The 24,934-nt window shown below is 42.1% G+C and overlaps 1 protein-coding gene across 2 annotated transcripts in view; it reads left to right on the top strand.

The window, feature by feature from the left end:
- LOC126278052 (phosphoenolpyruvate carboxykinase [GTP]-like) overlaps nt 1–24,934 on the top strand; it is a 136,218-nt gene that overhangs the window by 90,128 nt on the left and 21,156 nt on the right. The window contains exon 1 of one of the 2 annotated variants that reach the window (XM_049977857.1): nt 24,672–24,878. The exons of the other annotated variant lie outside the window; for it this stretch is intronic. Within the exon in view, the coding sequence (XP_049833814.1) occupies nt 24,685–24,878 (194 nt within the window). The 5' untranslated portion in view covers nt 24,672–24,684. Of the gene's footprint in view, nt 1–24,671; nt 24,879–24,934 lie in introns of those variants that run through there. 2 annotated transcript variants of the gene reach the window in all.

The raw sequence follows: 24,934 nt of genomic DNA, 5'->3' as shown, positions 1-24,934 counted from the left end.
CACCTATATCCTCGACACAGGTTATGTTGAATTTATTGTTGTTCGATTGTCACTTCTCCATTATTTTAATGTGCCACGGTACAGACCCTGCCCTTGAATCTAAATGTTTCTCCATCCAATTAACGAAAAGCCTCTTCTTGTGTTAATAGGTACCTTATTAACTCTAAGACCGGTTGCGACCTTTACAATCAATCCAGTTTCAAGCAGATCTGAAACTGCCATTATTCATCCGTAGTAAGACGGATATGTAAATATTTTACGTAACAGGAGATGGAAAAAAGAAGCTTACATATTTATAGTATAAGTGCAGAATCAATGTACAACTTACATTACTCTGTTGACAAGTAACGTCAAATGATAAAAAAGTAAAGGGTAGATGATTTAAAAAGCTATATACCCAATGATACCGTGAGAGAAATGGGCTTGTATGAGTACAAAAACGCAGCATTTTGACATTAAAAATAAAAACGGGGAGTAACTTCTTTCCTCACAATATCATTGGGTAAATAACGTTTTAATCTTTCAGTTTGTTAACGTTTTATGTTGCTTCTTAAAAACTCGACGTTAGTTAGATATTCTTCCCGTACTTACACTATAGATACGTAAACTTCGTTTTGCATCTCCTGTTACGTAAAACATTTATATATGCATTGTATTATGGGCCGGCCGGAGTGGCCGAGCGGTTCTAGGCGCTTCAGTCTGGAACCGCTCGACCGCTATGGTCGCAGGTTCGAATCCTGCCTCGGGCATGGATGTGTGTGATGTCCTTAGGTTAGTGAGGTTTAAGAAGTTCTAGGGGACTGATGACCTCAGAAGTTAAGTCCCATAGTGCTCAGAGCCATTGTATTATGCTCTAATAATAGCGGTTTCAGGTCCACTTGAAAATGGCCTGACTATAAAGGCCGAAACTGGCCGTGGACTTACTAAGGAACCCATTAACAAACCAAACAGGCCTTTCACTAGTTGAATGCATTGCGGAATAACAGCACCTGGTGAACGAAGCATGGCGGTTACCGCTCAAACAACCGGTTTTCGGTAATATCATTTTTATCCTCGCCAGATTGTCAAAACCTCATAAAATAATCGGTTTCCGAAATAATCTATGTTTAGTTTTTTATTGCAGTCATTTTAAGCAATTAACGAAGACACGCATAATCAAAATATAAAATAAAATAAGTAAGTAAAAGGTAACTTAGTCCTTCCACCCTTTGGCGTTTTTCGCGGAAAGTAATGAGGGATTGAATACCACAAAAAATTACTAGTATTCTGCTTTTTGAATCTCTGCTCAAAATTCAGTATTTGCACGTAATGTACTATCAGGGCATTCCGAACAGCCGGTGTTACAGCGTGACACTAAGGTTACAGAACTCCATTTTTCGTATCATTTTGTCAGTTTCCGAAGGCTAGAAGCTACACTATAACAGGTACAATAATAGTGTCTCCGTAATGCTATACTCAAATTTGTCATATTATTCGTTTCTAGCTATCGGCGTTATCATTAAAGTAGCACTGATCGCTTTTTTCATTCTCGATAATAATCCAATATTTCAAAGCAATGGGAACAATATGAGAAAACACTACTTTCAAAAACTAAAAATGTTAGTACCTCTGCAATACCAAACTGATATCCGATTTTGTACTGTTATTATTTTAAAAAAAGAAAACTGTTGCAACAGCAACCATATAAATATCGAAAAGTATAGGTTATTTGTAACTAAAATACCGTTATAGAGTTTCACCGATCGGTTTTTCCCATTACTTCTCTGAACATGAAGAAACTATTAATCTTTTCTGTTCGTCGTAGTGCGACACCAATTTAGGTGAGATACTGTTAAACCAAATAGATATTTGCCTTCAGTCACGAACTGACGCAGGGAACAGATATGAGGAAAGAGTAACGTTTACTTTCATCCCAGCGAACTAGGTGACTCACTGTTTACGTGAGTGGGCACGCACATGGAAATAACGGTCTCCAGATCCCCGCCTGGGCATACAGATATAGTTTTTTCGTGGTTCCCCGAAGCAGACTAAAACAAAAGTCGGGATGGTTCCTTTTCAAAAGATCACTGCCAATTTATTTTCCTCCAAACCGATCTTAGGCTCAGCCTCTTTCTTAGTCCCTTATAGCTTTTAAAGATATAGCAAATTAAATGAAGAGTATCTAACTAACGTTCATTGACAGTAAGTCTGCAGTTTCCACAAGAAATTTGCTCCTTTTCAGTCTAATGCTCTAAACGTCAGGAATTTTATTATTTTGTTATCTCTCTCATATATATATAATTTTTTTTCCTCGTAGAGGAAGTTATCGTAATGATAAGGTATTTTCTCAGATGTCATTCTAGCTTAGCTTTTGGGAAGAAATTAATTATTGTGAGTGGAGGAAAGTAAAGCACACTACACCACATGAAGTATCTGACTTGGCGAGTCGACATTATAATTGGCAACAGATTTTTTTGTTATCTATTTACGGCTGTTAAAGCAGAACTCGAAAAATATGCCATCAAACAAAACAATAGAATACTACGAATTTTGTGGCGATGACCGCGGAGTTCACAAGATCCAAAATGGATAAAATAACAAAATATTGTTGTACTTCAAAGACCTTCAGAAATTATTAAACATTTGACCATGAGCATCTGCTCAAGCGGGTTTAATGCAAACTGTAGTGTGTTGCCTATGAAGCCTTGTTAGTAGGAATGACAATAAACGTGTACACGTGCTGTTGCACGTGGAATCAAGGACAGGGGCAAGACTGCGAAAGGATCACCAGCAAAACGCGAGGCTCTGGTAACAATAAAGGAAACAATCAGCATTTACATGCAGACGGATTCCTTATTTTCACATTCCCATTAACATATTACAATAGTGTTTGCTGAAAGTTTCGGGTAAAAACATGTCAACACCACTGTTTCACATTGCAGCTGATGCAATGTACCGATGTACCGAAAAGCAACCATCTTTAACTGTGGATAAATGTAAAATAGTGTCCATGTATAAGAAGAAAAATCTTGACGGTATCCAACTGAATTTTCTCATTTTGAGAAGACCGAAGGAGCGATCTGTTTTACTTGCTAAAAACATTCAACAGCTGAGATCGCATAAATAATTCTTTAGTTAAAACAACCAGTTTAGACAGCCTTTGCTATTATCTTAAGGTCTTGACTTGTCAGTTGTACCTTATACGCCGTTCGAAGTGCATTTTTAAGTATTAGAAAAAGGCTAGCTTATTTAAACACATGTGCTACTCTATACTGTGATGTAACAAGCATGTGTGTGTGTGTGTGTGTGTGTGTGTGTGTGTGTGTGTGTGTGTGTGTGTGTGTGTGTGTGTGTGTGTGTGTGTGTGGACATTTGCGGGAGGTGCTTTGTGTTTTATACTGTGATGTAACAAGCATGTGTGTGTGTGTGTGTGTGTGTGTGTGTGTGTGTGTGTGTGTGTGTGTGTGTGGACATTTGCGGGAGGTGCTTTGTGTTTTTATATATTTTAGTTACGACACCTTTTATAATGTGTCGATTTTTATCCACATGACAACTTGGCGTGAGTTCCAGTATACAATGAACATGTTTCAACAAAACCATTAAGACCTGAAGCAAAGTCTGTCAAACAGATTGTTTGAAATAAATAAATATTTGTGCGGCCTTAGCTGTTGGACGTTTTTAGTTTGATGATTTCCGATTACAATAATCGTGGTAAACTTAGTGTCTGACATACTGTCTATTAACCTGTGTATCACACTATGGAGCGACGTGAAGAGTAACGAACACGTCCGTAGCAGGAGGGATGGCGACTGGAATATTTGTCTTTTCCTAGCGAATTCAAAGAAAGTGTACAGGAAACAGCATGTGAGATTTGGCTGCTTCCTGTTCTAAGAGTTACGTTCCACTGGTCTACCGTTTGGAGTCAGTAAACAGCAAAATATAAATAAAACACGATCTAATAAGCTTGACTTGGTCCACATGCAAGCGTAACATGTACTCTAGGATCCTAAATAGGAAACTTAAAAAAAAAAAAAAAAAAAAAAAGTAACTGAAGGTAGACAGATCAACAACTCAACATCATCAGTGTAAATTTCGCGTAGGGGAAATGAGAAAAATGTGGAGATTAACGTTCGTGGGGCAGCTTTTACAGCTGCTTTTCTATCGTTCTCCGCGCGAGTGGAGCATCGCAGGGAGTTTAAGAACATTGGTGTAAGGCACTCCCCGCCAAGCACTTTATTCTGGGATGAGTGGAGTATTCTTGGAACCTTGGGTTATTAAATGAAGTTGAATGCAGCTCCCCCAGGGAGGTGAGCTTCCCTGCTGGCACCTAGGAAAAGCCGTCCGCAGTGAATCAGTCGGCGCCGTGACGTCGTAGCTGCCTTAGTGGCGCCGCCGTGTCTGCCGGCGGATAGCCGATGACGTCACACGACGACCGCGTTTCACGTCACACGAAGCAAGCCTGACGAACGGGCTGCATAGCTACAGGCGGACGGCACAGAGGTAGCGACGCTTTTCGCTACCCGTCTCCAGGACTTCGATAATGCGAATAAATGTACAAAACATGTTTTGTAGTACGTGCTCTACAGTTCTCATATTTACAGAAATTGATATTACCATCATCAGCTTCTTTTATTGAATAAAAGTTACAAACACCTTGGTTGGGTAAGTTAACACGTAAAATGTCATATGCAAGTTAGCAGTTGCCTTCGTCAATAAAATTCACATCAAAACCTGAGAGTGAATACTGTTCATTCTAAAGATGTAAAATAAAAGTCGACTCAATCAATCGTCTTCTAATTCGCATTTCAAGAACGAACAGCACTCAGTTTTAAGTTTTGGTGTAAATCTTCCTGACAGAGACAAGAACTAACTTGAATATACATTTTATGTGCTAATCTAGCCTGCCAAGATATTTTTATTGTAACTAATTTTTCGTCGATTTGAAAATGGTATTTTTTACCGAAGTCAATCGACCATAAAAGAGACTCGCGATGGTTATATAGATTTCTTAGAATACTTGTTACTTTCTCTTGGCGAAATGTAAAGTGGCACGATAAGTGTCTCAATACCAGTGAAAAATGAAATGTCGTGTGACGAGGGTCTCCCGTCAGGTAGAACGTTCGCCTGGTGCAAGTCTTTTGATTTGACGCCACGGCGACTTGCGCGTCGATGAGGATGAAATGATGATGATTAGGACAACACAACACCCAGTCCCTGAGCGGAGAAAATCTCCGACCCAGCCGGGAATCGAACCCGGGCCCTTTGGATTGACAGTCTGTCGCGCTGACCACTTAGCTACCAGTGCTAATTATCCGCATCTGTAGCTCAAACGTTACTGTTTCCATTCCAATGAATGTTTCATGGAAACTGCGCTCAGTTATTGGTACAAGTTTCCTGCTCACTACATCGTCACACATCTGTACCACATAATGAACGTTACGGTAAAATTAGAGAAAAACCAGGATTCAAGTCGCTCTTCCCATACGCCATTCAAGAATGGAGCAGGAAGAGTGCAAAATGACACTTTTGCAGAATGCGGTGGCTTGCGAAATATTTTTGTAGACAGTGTCATAAACTCAGTGTAGCTAGTATGTCATCATGCGCCATTGCGTCAAAGACCGTTGTTTACAGAAAATAAGTGAAGTATTTTCACACACGAATGTGAAGCAACGGGTCAGGTTCGTAGCATATGACGCGCGAGATAAAGCGAATGGAAAGAAGTGCCATCTGCTCTTGCACAAACTCTTGCGGTGTACTTTAGATAAGTATTCTTTCGATCGACGTTGTCAGATTATCGAAATAGTGTTTACGCTTGTCTCTGTAAACACGTCTTTCGATTACACACGACCTCTCACTGGTTGGTAACCGGAGCATTTAAGTGGGACCAATATGATTTAATTCGTTTTATTCCAAATTTAGCTGCCTTGGAGGAAGTAGAAGTTTAAAAATAACTTCATGTATTCTGAAACTTCAAGAACAAATGGTCCAAATGGCTCTGAGCACTATGGGACTTAACATCTGTGGTCATCAGTCCACTAGAACTTAGAACTACTTAAACCTAACTAACCTAAGGACATCACACGCATCCATGACCGAGGCAGGATTCGAACCTGCGACCGTAGCAGTCGCGCGGTTCCGGACTGAGCGCCTAGAACTGCGAGACCACCGCGGCCGGCTTCGAGAACAATTTACAATTCTACACTAATCTGTGACGAACAGGAGAACTTCGATGACCTGTGAAAATGTAGGGAAATTGTAGAGAGAGACTGAAACTGCACATCTTTATGGGACACGCTATTATCGGTCGCGTAGCAATAATGGTGAAGATTTCGTTTGGCCAGGATGACGATGCTGAATCATACTGCGCTTGGGTGTACATACTGCTGAAAACTTAAACTGGAATAAGCTGATCACTAAGCTTTCCAAACAATTAAGTGCAGCTACTTGCTCTTCGCACTATTGACAATTTGGGAAGAAAGTATGTCTCCTGACATATTTTGCATGTTTCCACTCATTGTCGTACGGAATAATTTTCTGGAGAAACGTATCACTTAGAAGCGAAGTATTGATTGCACAAAAGCGAGCAATAAGAATAATATGTGGTGATTACCCACGGACGTCATGTCGGGGTACCTCTTCCAGAGCTATGCATTTTAACTGCGCCGTCACAGTTAATGAAATTCGTCATAATCAATCACAATTTGAAAAGATCATTGATCTACATACCTGCTGCGCTAGAGGGGGAAAGGATCGTTGCTACCTTTTGTTAAGTCTGTCAGTGGCTCAGAAAGGAGTTGTATATGCAGCAACAAAAATTTTTGATAATTTGCCCAATAACAAAGCTGCCTGACAAGTAGTGAATCAAGTTTTGAATCTAATTTAAAATCTTCTCCTGTTCCATTGATGAATTTCTACTTGAAAGCTCGTAGCCATTAAAAAAATTTAAGTGTATTTGCATGAATAGAACTAAAAACCTGTTCATTAACGTAAATACTAATCTCGTTTATATATCATGTAAACTGACACGTTGCACACCATTACTATCGGAACATGTTCCTATCGAAGAGATTTGATTAAAAATTGTCATATGTTGTATTTGGATTATTACCTAACGCAGAAGACGAAGAGGTGGTGCGGGTAGCTAACATTGTTCTCTCGCCTTTTGTTTGCTCTCGTCGTAAAAAATTTCCACTCGTCTTAAGTGAAAACAGCTGCAATGATTGATACATCTCAGGGCAATGGCAACTAAGCGCGCATATGGGTTCGTTCCCTCGTTCTGGGTACAGAGCCTGTCATCCGTGATTGTACGATGCTATTCCATTCGGCGGGAATATTGAATAAGGGCGGGTACAAGTTAGTCTTTCCACGGTGCAGAGTCAATCATGATATGTCGGCAGATCGAAGCATGTAACATAATGGTTCAAATGGCTCTGAGTATTATGGGACTTAACACCGGAGATTATCAGTCCCCTAGAACTTATTTAACCTAAGGACATCACACACATCCATGCTAGAGGCAGGATTCGAACCTGCGACCGTAGCGGTCGCGCGGTTCCAGAATGAAGCGCCTAGAACTGCTCGGCTACATCGAGCCGGCCATGTAACGTAATGTTTGTGTTTTGTTGCTTGATAAAGTCCCATGGGGGAGAAATTAGTAATCGCTAATGAAATAAAGTTTGTTCCAAACAATAAAAATGAAATATGTCTATTGTAGGAAAAAAGACTTTCTTCAGGCAAGACGTAGGCGTTAGCTAGGGTAGGGCTCTGGCTTTCAGATTTTTCGTAATGTTTTATATTGACTCGTTCCAACCTGTACGACATTTTATGAAACCAGTTGCTCGTTGGAAGTCTCAGTCTCTTGGTAGACCTTGTGTCACGCTGGTGAAGCTCTACGAGAAAGCACTTTCAGTTGTAAAGTGCAGTCGGGGCTACCTAGCTCAAGGGTTATTTCCTGAGACCGAAAACTCAGGGTGGGAAAAACCGACCAGTTAAAAGCGATACCGGTATTTTAGGGCTAATATTCTGTAGTTTTGGATATTTGTTTGTTCTCGGTTGTAACAGGTTGTTTTTATTTTCTGTTAATAACTACGTTAAAATATCAGCAAATCAGTTTGCCATAGCAATAGTGTTTAAATTTTTGGTTTTCAAATAAAACTTTTTTGAAGTGTAATGTTTGTTCGTAAACTTTCCATTGCTTTGAATTATTGGTTTATTATAGAAATTGGCAAAAGTGATTAGCACTATTTCGATAAAGCTCGTACAGTTAGAGACCAGTAACAAACAAATGACATAACAATTTGTACAGCGCTGCAAAGACATTGTACCAGTTGCAGTGTTGCCTATTAGACGGTACGCGTGCATGTGCGGTGTGCAAGAGCCTATACGGTGGTTTCTTGCTGTCGTCCTTGGACATCAGTTGTGTTGCAAAATGTTACCACCCCAAGTTTGGAAATATTTTATGAAGTGCGGTAGCAATTAAGTAGAATGCTCTATTTGCTTTGAAAGATTAAAAACTGGAGGGGACACAACAAACTTACAGACATCAGATAAAACGAAAATATCCACATCGTTCCTTGCCAGAGAAGGTAAATTTGATTGATGTACCTATAATTCTACTGACGTGCTATAAACTTGGAATAACAACTCCACCTTTAATTTTGTCGTTGCTGCAGGGTGAAAAACTGATACCATCCGAAAGTAACGATGCAGGGACGTCATCGTCTTGTGACCTTTCGCTCTGGCTGTCGCCGCGTCCGTTTCTTTCACCTTGGCAGTCTTTGCTGGAGACAGTGAGACCAATTTCTACCGCAGCCTCAACCACGTATCGACCGTTATCTCCGAATCGGTCACCTAAATTAGAAATTTTCAATCTTTGCTCGAGGTGTACGATTATTAGTAGAAGTAACAGCAATCAGAAACCGAAAATAGATTATTTCAGAAACCGGTTATTTTTAGCGGTTTCAACAGAAATGTTAAACTGGGGATGAAAAGAACCGGTGTAACTGAAAACGGTTTCTTTCAGAGATAACCACCATCCTTACCGTTAACCTCTGCGCCGTTTTGACTATTGATATTATTGCAGTTACAAGATCAGTGTTTTCTACAAATACTTTTGATTTCACGATCCAACCCTCGATGTTCGGGGCAAAATGTCACTTGTTTTGAAATCTGTCGATGTTTTCCGTTCACTGTTTTAATGTAAAATTCAATTCATTATCAATATATTACGAATCCAGACTTTCTACTCTCTTTTGAAGACAATAATTCATAACCAGAAGATATTTTCTCCGCCACTACAAATATGAAATATTTGACTGCATCTTGGTCCAGAATCAAAAAGACAATAGGAACTGAAGTTCGTCTTATTTCTCCGTTTATTTACTTATTTTATTATTATTTGCTCTTTATTACTAATCACTGTGCGGGTTCAATGTCCTCTTGCGAGACGCGCACATTTTAGATGTGTGAATTATTTTTTCATGCTTATGAGCATCTTGCTTAAAAATGTATGTTGGCTATTAATCGGCCTTCAGAAAAGAATTTGAAATGCTCCCCTCCTCTTAAAATGCACTGACGCACTTACATAAGAACACAATGTACATTTGTAACATTTCTTACTAAGAAGAGTCTTGGGGGAGCGCAAGCGGTACAAAATATCACAAAATTCAGAGTTCAGATCATTTGCATTCACAACCAACCCGATAGCAGCTAGCCAGAAAAAAGACTAAAAGTATGTAACCACTAGGAAAACATAATTGTATCAGTTCATCAAATAATTCCATGTTTTGTGCGTGATTGAGAAGTTAGGTTGTCTCTCACGACTAAAGTAATGTCACAAAGGCCAGTCCCATGAGCTTGCATCTTCCTAAAACAGATGAAGTACCAAAATACGAATGTTTACTTCTGAAAGAGAGAAGGTGAATCATTCCCATTTACTTCTGCCTCAGCATTACCTTATGTAATAGGCGTTTTTAGTATTAATATGTTATACGAGGGTTGACTGAAAAGCAATGCCTCCACCTTCGTAACTCTTCAACAGTTGGCAGCATTGGCATGAGGCAAGTACTGGTTTGTTCCGTAGCCTCTTCTCTACAGCTCCAATTGGCGGCAAGCCTTAGCATTGAAGGGTTGTGTTGTTACAGTGTAAAGTATGGAACCCTGCACAGACGTTCGGTCAATGCGATTTATCAACGTGCAGTCACTGAATTCTTGATACCAAAAGGTGCCACCCCAAAGGAGATACATCAGAGAATGAAAGCAGCTTATGGTGATGGTGTTGATGTGAGTACTGTGCGTCTTCATTCTCGTAACGAGAGGAGTTCATGGCAAATTTCGTGTCTGTGCGCTTTCATTTCAGGAGTCAGCATCCGTGGTACCCACCGTGCCCGGATCGTCAGATAGCGAAGCAAAGCAATAATGTGACCCACACGTTCTTGTGAAATGCCGATTTTGCTTGCAATACGACGATCGTCCTGAATCAATCTGTTAACATTTTGCTTATGAAACTCAGTAGTTGCTGTCACAGAACGTCCAACACGTTGTTCGTCACGCAGGTCAGATGTTGCCGCCTCAAAATCTTTAACTTACTCGCCCAACGACGCACAATACTCACATCAGTACAATCACTATAAACTGCTTTCATTCTCTGATGACTCTCTTTTGGGGTGACATCTCCTGCCAAGAATTCAATGACTGCACGTTGCTTAATTCGCATTGACCGACCGTCTGCGCAGGGTTCCATGCTTTACACTGTAACAACACAACCGTTCAGTAATAGGCTTCCCGCCAACTGGAGCTGTAGGGAAGGGGATACAGAGCAAGCCAGTACCTGCAACATACCAATGCTGCCAACTGTTGAAGAGTAACAAAGGTGGAGGTATTACTTTTCAGTCAACCCTCGTGTATTTTCCACAAGCTTAGTCTAACTCAGACTAAGTTGCAGTGCATTGATCTATTTTTCGACTATTTATGGAAGTACACTCCGACGCCGAACAAATTAACGTTGGCATTCGAACCCCTATACCTGCTTTTTTCAAACTTCGAGGTGGCCCACGAAGCATGCAGATTGTTGTGAACCTGCATGAAAAGCAGACAACATAGCGCATATGTAGAATCTACGTACAACTGCAATGGTCATCCTTTTGCTATTCCCATATTCTGGATTATAAAACTGACAGTCAGTGTAAAGTTTGAGTGCCTGCTTTCCTGAAGCCACTGGGTACTCCCATCTAAGGCAAAACGTCATTTCATTCACTTCGTTCACCAGCACAGATTAGATAGGTGGTCACTGAGGCGGTGGATGATTCCACGTGTTTCACTTTCCTGGCAACAGAAAACACATCTCTTATCTGGCGATATCAGTCTACAAACATATAAAAAGTCGCTGGCGCCTGGTCTACCTACCAAACACGTGCCCGTGACGTGATAAAATCCATCAGCCAATTTCAGAACGACGTACTACCGACGTAACGGCGATACAGAAAAGTGTTGGCGTATTTACCTACAGTAGTGAGTCGCAGCTCAATAGGTGAAGCTATGACTAAGTTAGACGACTCCATGGTTAATACTTTCGAATAGTTAGAAGAAGCAGGGCCCTGTTTTAGGCTTCATGTGGTTTCTGTAAATCGTTGAAGGCCATGTCGAGATTGTTCCTCTGAATAGTAAACTGTCGGTTTTGCTCTCCTTTTGCGATCAGGTCGAGGTTACATTGTCTCTCTGTAATGACCCCACGGTCGTATTAATATTTCTTTTTTCAAAGGCTCCCTTATGGAAGAGTCATCGTTACTTGAATAAACTGGTAACCAGTTAAGTTGCAAGTAACATATTTATATAAGAGGAATCGCCTTTTATGTACGTTATGAACTGGCTGAAACCTGTACGGTATTACTTTCTTCGTGCTGAGTGTGCAGATACTGTGGCAGCGATGTTCAGCTTGAACTAAACGAGTGTTAGCAGTACACCACCTCAGCCGCAAATGAAATCTCTTCAGTAACGTGACTGGTTTCGGAATGTGTTCATCTCTTCTTCGCAGTACACAATCTGCAAACGAGTAAGGGAGCGCTCTCACATCGCACATCATACTCGTATTTTAGCACACAGGCATATCAGCTCATAAGAGGAACGTTATTGACGTCCGCAATTCCTACACCTAGGTCTACTGCCTCTTGCAGTTTTCGTAACGTACTCAAAAGATCGAGGTTTTCAAAGGCAATTGAGAACACAAAAAAAGACGCAAAAATCTAATGTTTCCTGCTTGGACTCTGCTTTGTCATTCCCTTTCCTTTCGTTGTTCATTGTCATTAAAACATTTCTTTAACGCCATCGTTCTGTAAAATTTCATTAAGGTTGATGACGTTTAGAGCGACAGTGAGCTGTCTAATGCTGAAAGGGACAATGCAGTAAGATTTCGAAGATAGCGTCTGAGATTTCTTAGCTCTTTTGCCAGCAAGTTAGTCTAGCCCCATGGAACCTCTGAGGTGGCAAATTCTCGTTTCCTAACACCTTAAAACCAGATCGTTTCAGATAAGAGGAATGGAAAAACTAAAGTTAAACTCCGCCTGAAGGCATCACTGCATGCGGATCTGGAGGGGCATGTGGTCAGCACACCGCTCTCCCGGCCGTAGGTCGGTTTACGAGACCGGAGCCGCTACTTCTCAATCAAGTAGCTCCTTAGTTTGCCTCACAATGGCTGAGTGCACCCTGACAAACTCGGAAGACCAAAGACGGGAATTCGAACAGTTCAGTAAGCTATCCTTTCTTATGAGTGGGTAAAAAATTACGCTTCTCACAAGCTTCGAAAGAACACAGTATTCAATTCTGTAATGTAGTTCGGATAAGCAAAGTGTGTGAAGATGGTTGTATAAATCAATGCGATGCCACACGAGAGTTGGGAGCTCATCAGGCAAGGAAAATGTAATGGTCGATATTATTCTTCTCTGTCACGTAGGTATGCTAACGTATAAGGAGCGAAGGATTTTCGGATAACTTGGCACAAAGAAAAAGAAAATTAACAATAAGTCACGCACACACACACACACACACACACACACACACACACACACACACACACACACACACACACAAACTTTTAGTAAAGAGAAATCACATCATCGTCATGATCCTGATGTTAGTCGTTAGCGTGTGCACTAACTGGAGACGATGGATCCTCTAATCTCCACCCTCTTCTTTAATTTTCCATGGTTTCCCTACACGACTTCAAGGAAGTTCCTACCATAAGGCCAATGCATACTATATCGCTTTCCCATACTTGTCAAACTAAATCTATAATTATATAAATGCTTCCGTACATCAATTGTTTTTTGTCCTTAAACTGAAATACCTCAATATGTGCAATATCCTTGCAAATACAAACCACAGATGAATAAAATAACCCTGCTAAATGGTAAATACGGTGCGGTACAGTGAACAGCAGAGTCACAAGCTGTAGATAGAAACTCTGTTCCTCCCTTGATAGTCCCCTGTTAGTTTCTATCGCTAATACTGGTATCTAAAATGGCGTTAAACAAAGACTTAAGAAACGTAAGGCAACGTGCAGGTCTTTTCTCGTAGCATCCGGGACCGACGCAGGCAAATCCAAGAACGTCAGTAACTGCTGATATTGGATAATTTTGTTGTTGACGAGCGGAGAAGGCATGTCTTGAACCGTGGTGTGACTGTGTCGTCACGAAATCACATGCCTCGAACAATGTCTGCATCGGCCCTTGCCCCCAGCAACAGGTCCATCCTTAGCATGACGCGGACAACTTCCAACTGCCTCACGCAACAAGCACGAGGCTGTTGCTTGCCAACTCTGGTGAAAACACTTGAGACCACGCGACGTCACCTGTAATGGCCCCTGTCGCGTCAATCAATATTCATTGCTGGCTAATTAGAATCGTTTCCATGGGCAAGCCATGCATTGTGCTCGTGCTTGTTGGACACACACGGAGATAAGCGAGCACCTGTACTGCTACCGTAATATGGAATCGTCCCCAATCGGCTGTTTGTCATCTGTTAACGTGAAGCCTTCTGGGAAGGTTATTAGCCGAGAACAGAGCATCCTCTCCCAATACGACAGCTGTCTGCTAGAAGCGCCGCCGAGAATCCAGCAGAAATCCTCTGTTTGTAAGGGGAAAACACACAGTTTTGATTACTCTTTCAAACTGGAAGTGTTACTAACGTGACACAGAATATAAATCATACGAAATGGAAAGTAGTATACAAGAATATTCTGTAATTAGATGACCGGGCAGTGTAGCCGAGCGGTTCTCGGCGCTTCAGTCTGGAACCGCGCGACCGCTATGGCGGCAGGTTCGAATCCTGCCTCTGGGATGGATGTGTGTGATGTCCTTAGGTTAGTTAGGTTTAAGTAGTTCTCAGTTCTAGGGGACAGATGACCTCAGAGGTTAAGTTCCGTAGTCCTCAGAACCATTCTGTAATTAGATGACGCCTACTTCATGGTGCATTTTAAGCATTGTTCTATTGAGAATCAGTTTGAAGAAAAAATTACTGTTACGTGTTCCCTTTGTAACGAGGTTCGAGTCAGTAGTTAGTGAGTCTTTGAACCTGGACCCTGATTTTGTAGCTGAATGCCCTTTCTGCGCCACTATGATTTTTGGTGCGAAGTGTAATATACGCCATCTCTCAGCGAGCTACGTGAACTAAGACACATACGTGTGCTAGTATTTTAACTGTTAGTGCGTTTTGCTTCTGGGGCGTAGAGGTGTAAGTGAGGAGGACAACTCGATAGTCGCCTAAAACTAAAACCACGCTAGCGGATTTACCACACCAACAGTCGTCAGTCCGATGTGTAGATAAGATTCGGATCTGGATAATCTCTCATGTCTCTAAATCTTAAGATTCTCCAAAAGGAACAGCTGACGTCACATTATTTACTCAAGAGTGAAGGTTGAGTCATCGATTAAAAAAACAAAAAAAAATTTTTTTCAATGCTAGAACTGAGTTAGAAACAGTATGGATATCGTCACAACAAGATGAGATAGTGCTGACCTAATGGAACATACAGTTTTCTTTAATTATATGAATTCATGGTGTCTGTTCTTTCGGGCATTCATATAACTTGAGTGGTCTAGCTGGGCAATGGAACCATCTTCTTCAGTGCGGATGCACAAATACGTCCGACCTACTGTGGGAATCTGAGAGCGAATATGGAGGAAATGGGTAGGGATTGCGAATGGGAATGTGGATCGGCAGTGAGGGAGCCCGAGAAAGTCCGCGCAGTTACGATAACGCTGGGTCCAAATGGTTCAAATGGCTCTGAGCACTATGGGACTTAACATATGAGGTCATCAGTCCCCTAGAAATTAGAACTTCTTAAACCTAACTAACCTATGGACATCACACACATCCATGCCCGAGGCAGGATTGGAATCTGCGACCGTAGTGGTCGCGCGGCTCCAGACTGTAGCGCCTAGAAACGCTCGGCCACTTCGGCCAGCGTTCTGGGTTCGAATCCCTGTCCAACACAAATCTTTACCTCACGGCATTTCAAATAGGTTACTCGTGAAGAAGCAATATTTAACATCTCTCGTAGTTCGTTAACAGGGACAATAGATGCTGGGTAGGAATTCGCATTCGTTAAAAATGTTTACGTTATGTAGTTTAAAGTTAATATTTGCTATAAGTAGGATATTTGCTTGTTGATCATCTGTTTAAAGCGTAGGCAGATGTCATAAGGTGGAGATCAATGCTATGGCCCTAGATGGGCCAAACCTGGTCGACCGACCGACCGCCGTTTCATACTCTGCTAATGGCGTCGTAGGATGCGGTATGCTGTCAGAACACCTGTCTACCGATCGTTGTGGGGTTTCTTGACTTCGCTACTTATCGATTGTGTAGTTTCTCAGTTGGCCTCACGAGGCTCGGTGGGAGTTGGCCCCACAAGACTGGGTGCACCCTGTACCAGTCCTCCCAGCAAGGAGAAATCTCTTTCGGTACCGGGAATCGAACCAGGGTCCTCTGTATGGCAGTCATCCGTGCTGACCACTCATCTACGGAAGAGGACAGAAATAGTAAATCTTTGCTAAGTATTCGCAGCCATTAACCCATACAGAACCCTATGTTTCAATGATCTGTATTGCATGCAACTGTACGAGAATTGTTGAGCGTTGCTACTCGCCGCTAATATTCGCAAAATTGTAGTATTTTAACAATCCCATAGTCATTGATCTGTGCGAGATGCGTAGTGCTCAGCACACTGAAACCGCTTTCGAGAAAAGTGGCGTTGAAATCTCCATTTAACCATTTATAGTGAGGTTTTTTCATGCGGTTATCCAAAAGCAGTTCACGTAAATAAGCAGTTCACGTAAATACCGAGATTCCCTTGAAGAACTTGCTACCGTATTGCCTGTCCACCCCTTGTCCAGTTATTATTAACTGACACTTTAAAAACATATAAAGAGTTTAATAAAACTGCGTACACAGATTTTTAGTGTGTTAAGCGGAGATAAAAAGAAACGCGTTTTTCTGTGACCATCTTTCTGACAGGGTGCCCATGAAGATTTTGACAGTTGTGATAGAGACTGTGTCCAAACTGCCGTGTGATGAAAACTGTTTTAAGGCTGTTGCTGAAAATGGTGTCCTTTTACACCGATGCCAAAAATGGCATCTACGTTCAAAACAACTAGGTGTTTCACGAATAATAGGTACAGTTTCAGCCTAACGGGCTAAAGTCTCCTTTAGAGTGTGTATCATTGTTTCGTACACCAAACGCTTCATCTTCAACCACAAAAAACACACGTGCGAGGTCAGGAACATCTCTAAAGCAATATTCATCTCACGGCTGTTAGAAAACCGTCCCTGGCTGTCACTAGCTTCTAACGATTCTTGGAGCAAAAGGTTTCTTCCATCTCTTGTAGACACCATATAATCACATCCTACATAAATGAATGACGCCAAAATTTACAGATCATTTATGTGACAGACAAAAAACATTGTGGAATGAAAACAATGGAAAAAGCTCGTTTTTGGAAGGACAGTCATATTTACAAAGAATAAAGGAAGTCGCAGAGTTTATCCGTGACCTAAATAGAAATCTGATATAATACGGCTCGGGGATCAAGGAGGCAGGCTGTCCACTGATAGCAAGTCAGAAGGACGTCCGACGACGGCTGCTCCGTACATCAGATGTGAAAATACGTGCCGTTACTAAAACTCTCCAGTGTTGGAGAATAATGCGATGGCCTACTGACACAACCTCCCCATACTCGCCTCATGCTCTTCAGGGAAATGACACAAACAGATAACAAGACTTATTTTACGTAGAACATAGTCCAAGGGGCTATTTTCTTGTCAACTGCAACGTTAAGAGTCAACTTTGGACAATGCATTTTATTACTGAAGTCACTTCCGACGTATTAATCGTTCATAGCTACCGTCCGATTCAATAAAGTAAAAGAGTATGGGATAGAGTAGCCGTCTACTTGGAGTGGTTTTCTTCCTGCGTGCACTATGGCACGTTTCTTTCAATTGTGTGTCGGTAACTGTAGTGAGTGCGTGCAGTTATTACTGGTGCGCTTGTTTCAAAGACGGTTATAGAGAGGAGTGAGTGAGTAAACCTCTGGCACCGGACATAGCCTCCACCTCTTGAATTGCGCCAAGGAGGTCAACAAGCCTTGTTACCATCTGACGGACGAATCACTACCAACATTGTCCCACGCTTTCACGCTAAAGGGATGATTGCAATTTCATCCAAGACACTGGTACTAAGTCAAGTGATGAAAAACTACACACCACCATCTCTTCTCCCTTGTCGGACAAATACTAGCGGTAAAAATTTCTCCCATGATAAGGAATAGAACTGGCTACCCCCGAGTCGTGGGCCACCGTAAATGTGTGCATTAGCGATCTCAGCTACGGAGGCGGGCATCGTATGTTAAGATTGCGTTATTAAAATGAAACATTCGTTCACTTACTACTGGCACTCGTCCAGGAAGAACTGCGTTCTTTTCATACTGGGACAGTTAGGTGAAGAAGTCATAATTTTTAACTCGAAACGCCGGCCGGTGTGGCCGAGTGGTTCTAGGCGCTTCAGTCCGGAACCGCGCTGCTGCTAGGGCCGCAGGTTCGAATCGTGCCTCGGGCATGAGTGTGTGTGATGTCCTTAGGTTAGTTAGGTGTAAGTAGTACTAAATCTAGGGGACTGATGATCTCAGATTTCAAGTCCCATAGTGCTTAGAGCCATTTGAAACATTTTTAGAGCAGCATCAAACCAGTCTCCGGGCTGAAGATCACAACAAAATTCCCTTAAAAAGCAAATGCAGCACCAAAGTTTCTTTCCCAGGTCTGCAACAGCGTCCAGGAAAGGTGGCCGGGAGGCAGTGATAAAGTACGAACGGTGTTCACCTCCAGAGCCCTCTCGCTGTGTGATTTATCAGCGCAGAGCGACTTTCTGCTGCTAAGTTTGGACTTTGTTATTTGCGCTGGGCGAATAACTGCGCTGCACTACTTAACCACTAGCGTGCTTTAGTTAATGTTAAGGGCCTATTTCACTACTTCTTCGTCTTTGTCTATTAAAAACAATTACACATCCTAAAACGTATCGGCTTAGGCCATTAACAGAAGCGCAATAAAATATATATCTGCACTCTGTGTCACGTCAAAATTCCAAGCACAACTGTTACACTATCATTAAAGTTGTGACAGTCGCTTGAAAACTAATGAATCTGTTGGAAAGCAATTTTCATTTTGAGCCCGATCCTATTAGTTTAAATCAGTATATGGTTTCCAGTACACTTTTAACCAGCAACCAGTAAACCACCAGGGTGACTCATTAATTTCTTCTGGAATGACGATCTAGAAGAAGTCACCTCATTTCGTGTCTCTCCCCCCCGCACGAAACGCGCAAATTTTACTAAAAAATTTCGCGTTAGTACAGTTTAAATAAATTTCCAGTGGCTAATTTGCTAGATAGATGTTACATTTAAAATTATTAATTTGGGGTGACTGGTCACGGACACTCTAACCGTCATCTGTCTTGACTATTGCGCAAACTAGACCAGCGTAAAAATCGAATTTAAGTTTATACTGGCTAGGGGTGATTGGGTTCCTCAAAGTAAAGGACAGTAATTCCGTCTACTGCACGGCCAAGTGCATATCCGCAGGTAAACAGAGGATAAAATGACCAAACGTGACGTAATACTAGTGTTTCTAAGAATAAAATTGTAAAATTGTATCGATTGTACAGCAGTGTTTAAGAGATAATGAATGTCATTACCGATAGTAGATCCCTGCTTCCAAAGTCCTTTATCCCCAATGGAAAGTATTTAATACACGACGAAAATTTCGTCAATGTTTCCTCACTGTAGTCATCTGAGAGTCGTTGGGAATGTTATAGGACGTTTCGGACTTTCGTCTTTGCCAATGTGAATTAAAATATTGCCATGTTGGAAAAAATTAAGGCAGGCCGCCCTAAAACTAGACCGGAAACAACCGTCGTGCGTGAGCAATTGTTTGAATCTTATTGCGTAGACAGGCGATCGGTCTGCACCGTCCGTGACCGACGGAACTATTCGCTGGGTCGCCACGATCGGAAATCGAAGTCCGCGTGATATGCAATCACTGCGCCAGTGAGGCGAGGACGGGATGCGAGTGGGTGAAGGCCGGCGCTCAGGCCGCTTATCTTCCTGGACCGGACTTCCCTGTGTTCCTCCAGCAGGTGAAGACCACACGCCACCTTCGTCGCGTAAACAAGTCGTCTCCGTTCTTTGTACTCTAGAGAATTATCTAAAGGGAAAACAAAGAGATTGAAGGGTTCTCATCTGACGCTATTCGTGTTGGCGATAGTCGCTTTAAGACCCTAGGCTTCGTTCTCAAGAAAGAAAATTTGCTCTCGTGAGCTGAGAGCAGAGCCGCAACGCTATGCCTATTGCTTGTATATTCAGCTGCCAATTGGAAGACTGTTCCGTATCAAAAGTTACTGTGATGCCTGGAGCCTTGTTTTCTTCCTCTGATCCTCCTCCCCCTCACATTTTTACAGTATTGGGACCGAGCGAGGTGGCGCAGTGGCTAGCACACCGGACTCGCATTCGGGAGGACGACGGTTCAATCCCGCGTCCGGCCATCCTGATTTAGGTTTTCCGTGATTTCCCTAAATCGCTCCAGGCAAATTCCGGGATGGTTCCTTTGAAAGGGCACGTCGACTTCCTCTCCCATCTTTCCCTAATCCGATGAGACAGATGACCTCGCTGTTTGGTCTCTTCCCCCCCCCCCCCCCCCCCCAAACAACCCAGCCCAAATCCTACAGTATTGGTAAATGGTTCCAGCTTTCGAGGATGGTGATAGAAGTTAATATTAGCGTGTCATTCAAGAAGGAATAGATATACTGCGCCATCGATACGGATCCATATACCGTTACCAGATTGCAATAAAAACAAATGGACAATGCTTCGTTACACACATAATGATGAGAAACCATGACACACATACCAGGTTTTTTTCTTCAACATTTCTTTATTGAACATAATGAGAATTACACACACGAAAGAATAGTGTTTTATCTACACTCCCTATTTCTCCACGTAATTTCCATCCCTTTCTATGGCCCTCCTCCAGAACGAGACAAGGGCGTCTATGCCCTGACGGTACCAATCCATGTCCCGGTGGCGGAGCCAGTGCTTCACTATGTGAATCACCTCCTCATCGTCCTCAAAATTTCTTCCACGAACGGCATCCTTTAATGGCGAAAGACAGTCAGCTCGCTACGACATGTCAGGTGTGGCAGCCATGGATGATCTCCCCGATCGCTGCAAATCGTGGAGCTCCACCGAACCCCCTTCTGATGACCTCACCCTCCGTGCCTAGCTACTGACTGTACTTCTGTCGACAGAAGATGCCCCATAGACTTTGCACAAGCGTTTGTGAATATTCCCCAGATTCTTTCTCTGCAGTGAGAAATTCAATGACGGCACGTTTCTTGTAACGTACATCATCTACAGACGCCATTTTGAAACTGTCCTGCAGCTGCTATATGTCGAAAGTGACGGAAACTTGGCGCGCTCACTTGGGAAATTCAAATAATACATACGTAACGTTTCGCATTCGTAGCATTTTTTTCGGTTGAGAAAACAAAATGCGGTGCATTATTTTCTGGTCAATCCTCGTAGAAAATTAATAAACTAAAATTTCTGTAGAATCTGAATTTCTTGTTATTTAATCTGGACTATTGTTGTTTTATTAAACAAGAACTTTGATTAGTATTCGTGTGCTCTTTTGCAGCGAATTTCTGCAGGACGCATTACAAATAAGATACTCTTAAATGTACAAACTGCGTATCATATAGCGATCTCATATGAATGCATTTGTGGTTCAGACTAGAGTATTTGTTTCCTCACTTCTCAATGGAAACATAACTTTTCAGAACCATCTAATTAATTATGAATTGCCTCCCGCAGTAAATGTAAAGGCAATACTTGGATTTCCGCCATCGAAATTTATTTTTCACCTTGTCGCAATTCATAATTTCTATTTGTATATTCCTTTACTACAATACATCTCTCCTATTTTCTTGAATTGCGTTGACAGTTCTTGTACACTGAAGCATGTCAGTTGGACACTCAGAATCATTAAACTACTGGAAGTTAATGTCGTGCAGATACATACCTTGCCGAATTCACTGATACTCGAATGAAATAATTTGACCCAGCGACTGCGTTAAGAACAGAGACCGCAAGCATGAGGAGCGCAGAGTATGGGTACTACGGTGAATGCGAACTTTCAGGAGCAAACCTAGCTTGATACAACGTATCATGGAAGCGGATATCTGCTGACATTCTTTACTCGCATTCTTTGTCCGACTTGGTGACTGACTTATGGACTCTGGTAACCAAGAAGGCGGACCGTATCGCTCCGTGGACTGAACTATGTACGACCCTCAGACGTAAGTTTCCGCAGACCGAAAACTTCTGACGATATTACTCGAAACGGAGGGATGAACCTCGGGCGATGAAACAGACTTTCCTATCTAATACGAGTCTTCACATTCGCAGTTTACTTCCTAGATAATACATACTTCTGAAAACTTATGCTGCAGCTTTATACATAATCTGCATAACGTTTCGTCTCTCATTGTGAGGCTCTCTGCCAGTAACTGTGGATATGGGTAATTAAATTCTTCTGCTTTGATTTTCATAATAGTTTACGCGCGGGAACTTGAATATTTATCTCCCCAACGACTGCAGTAGAAGGTAAAACAGGCACAAATTGATTACAGCGACTACAGCGTAAGACCTAAAAGGACGGCATTTGTAATCCATTGTTTGTATGTTTTACATTTTCATAAGCTCTGTATCATGCAATTCACTATCTGATAAAGAAACATATGTATTCCAGAAACAGCTTACGCCATGATGCTATGCTGTTTAGTCACGTTTTACGTGCTTCTTTTCCACCGGAATCTTGGAAACTTGCTTTATCGATATGACGCACGTAATAGAAGCAAAAGCTAACGAGTTTTCCTTATTTGCACGTCTGTGGTTGAGTACGTCTGTTACAGGTTTGGGCCAAAAGTTCCAGAAACTAAATTACTGGTAGATCAGTCTGTCCTGTATGCAGCTCTACTGATAAAGTAGTTCTGACACACGACGCTAAAGGAAACAGCGTATATCAGAGTGATTGTGTACATGACTGGAAATTTATTAGCTTCGTGAGTCTCTTTTCATAAAAGAAAAAGCGCTATTTCAGTTAAAGATCGCCGTTAAGATGCATTTTCTAAGTTCCCAACGTAACGCAAGGAGTACTTTTTGATAGCGACACCGCGTCCGACATTTGTGTTAGTTTCTCTGATTGATTCGAGAAGTTCCGAATGCATAACGCGAATATACCGAGTGAGGTAGCGAACAGGTTGATACTGGAGCCGTAATGGCTAATACTGGTCTTCACATCCCCATTCGACCATCCTGACATACCATGTCAGTTGTTTCCCAGTCAATTCCTTCCATTACCTTCACGGACGTTACATTCTGTACGTTTGTCGCGGCTGTGTTGTCGATGGCATGTTGAGTGTTGTCGATGGCATGTTGACGTCGTACTCCCGTTTTTGGCTCCTCAGATTCGTGTTTTACGAAGTAAAAGATTTGAAGAACGAACCCGTACAATTTTCGGTTGAATTCCGTACTTATTTAGGCGAATACTAGAGGATGGTGTTAAGTTCTAATGCTCCGATCAAAAGAACACGCATCTGGTTTCAGTAGAGCCGAAGCAGCACTGCTCTTTGGCGTACATGCACTCAAAAACATACAGTTTCGTGTAAATTACTATTCTTGAGATAGCCGTACATGTCTCTCTCTGCTGCGGTATGTGCGATAACAAGCTCCGACATCTATGCTTGGTGCAAAATAATAGTTCTCGTTGATAACAAATATTCTTCCGAAAACGAAGTAGGTTTGTGATCAAACGCCTCAACTTAAATTGGCTGGCCTGTTCACTGTAAAAACGTTGTAAAATTCACGCATAAGTTAAATTTGCTTTTGTGTTCAGTGTAAACACGCTGTTACGCTCGTACTTAAGTAGCTTAGTTACTCTGTTCATTGTAAACATACGTAGAGCTCGGTGTTATGACAGTATGAGTTCATGAAAACAAGTGGCATTGTTTTTTTGTGTTTTCGTCAACGTGCCTGTTAATAGGTTAATGATAATCACATACCACCACAACTTAAATAAAAGCAAACTTCAACACGCTTGCAGCATGTTTCACTCACAGAAACGTTTAAAGAGCGTTCCAGAGGCGTTGTACGCTATATGCATATAACAGAAAATGTTCTCCTGACCGTAAGGAGTTCGAAATGCATGAGACCTGTTTTTGTACCTTTTTCGTTTTGTACAAATTTTCACTTTCTTGCATGCAAGTAGTGTATTTGTCACTGGTTGAGCACTAGCGAGAAAGGAGGAAAAGATCAGTTGTCGCTCCATTTAGTTAGGAATATTATGGAAAGTCCTGCTCAGGAGCATAAGGTAGAAATTTAAACCCAGATATGGCCGTCAATGGCTCCAGGTAGTTCATAACCACACTTCTCGTCGCTCATTCCGATCCGAACAGCTTCAAATAACTGCTACGGCTCTGTTATTGACCCATTCCTTGTATACTTATGTCTTATTTCCTTACGTATTGTTCTTCGACATTCCATTTGTCAGTTTTTCGGTTCTATACTGACTGATACCTGTGGTTTTATCAAGGAATGGACGAGCATACTGAATTTGGGGTAATTGTGTGATCTATCTCATGATGTAAAACTGAATATGTGAAAACAGTGGTTGGCAATCAATATGCTTTTGCGTTTAATACCTCGAAGGACATTACCAACGGGTGATATGAATTTGAAAACGAAAGACCTGACTTTACATGTAGCAGACCACACTCTTCCAAAACGGGCTTTGTAGAAAAATAAGACACTGATTACGAAATGGCTTCGAGTTAAACCGGAAATAACGTAACTTCCTTGCTGTGAAATACTGAGACGTCTTTCGTCCCTGTCAGTGACGTCACGTAACTGAAGCGTTAATAGCGTACGAGGAAGGCCACGTGAGAGCAAAGTCTCCAATCGATACACGGGAAAAATGGACAACCAGTAAATGCTGGCAGCAGTCAGTTTACAGGTCCTCCGTTGAGCCTCTGGCCTATCTCAACGCGGACGTCATCTACCGCTCCGCTCCCCCCCCCCCCCCCTCTCCTCCTCCATCCAAACTCCATCCATGTCCCCCCCCCCCCCCCCTCTCTTCCCCCTCAGTACCACACCGGCCGCGTATAAAACTGCAACGTCGTTGAGCGGTTACAGTCAGGAGCAACTCGAGGGACATCCCTGCCTCTTCTCCAGGACACAGGACCACAGTCCACCATCGGCAGCCACCATGCCAGACTTCATCGCGGACAAGGCCCCTCGCGATCAGTGAGTAGTGTACACGGTATTTTCTTCTGTGTTTAACACAGTGTCCAGTTAATTAT

Source organism: Schistocerca gregaria, chromosome 6, assembly GCF_023897955.1.
Source record: "Schistocerca gregaria isolate iqSchGreg1 chromosome 6, iqSchGreg1.2, whole genome shotgun sequence".
Taxonomy (NCBI): Eukaryota; Metazoa; Arthropoda; class Insecta; order Orthoptera; family Acrididae; genus Schistocerca; species Schistocerca gregaria.
The sequence above is the reverse complement of the archived record's forward strand: the minus strand, read 5'-3'. Positions and strand labels throughout refer to the sequence as shown.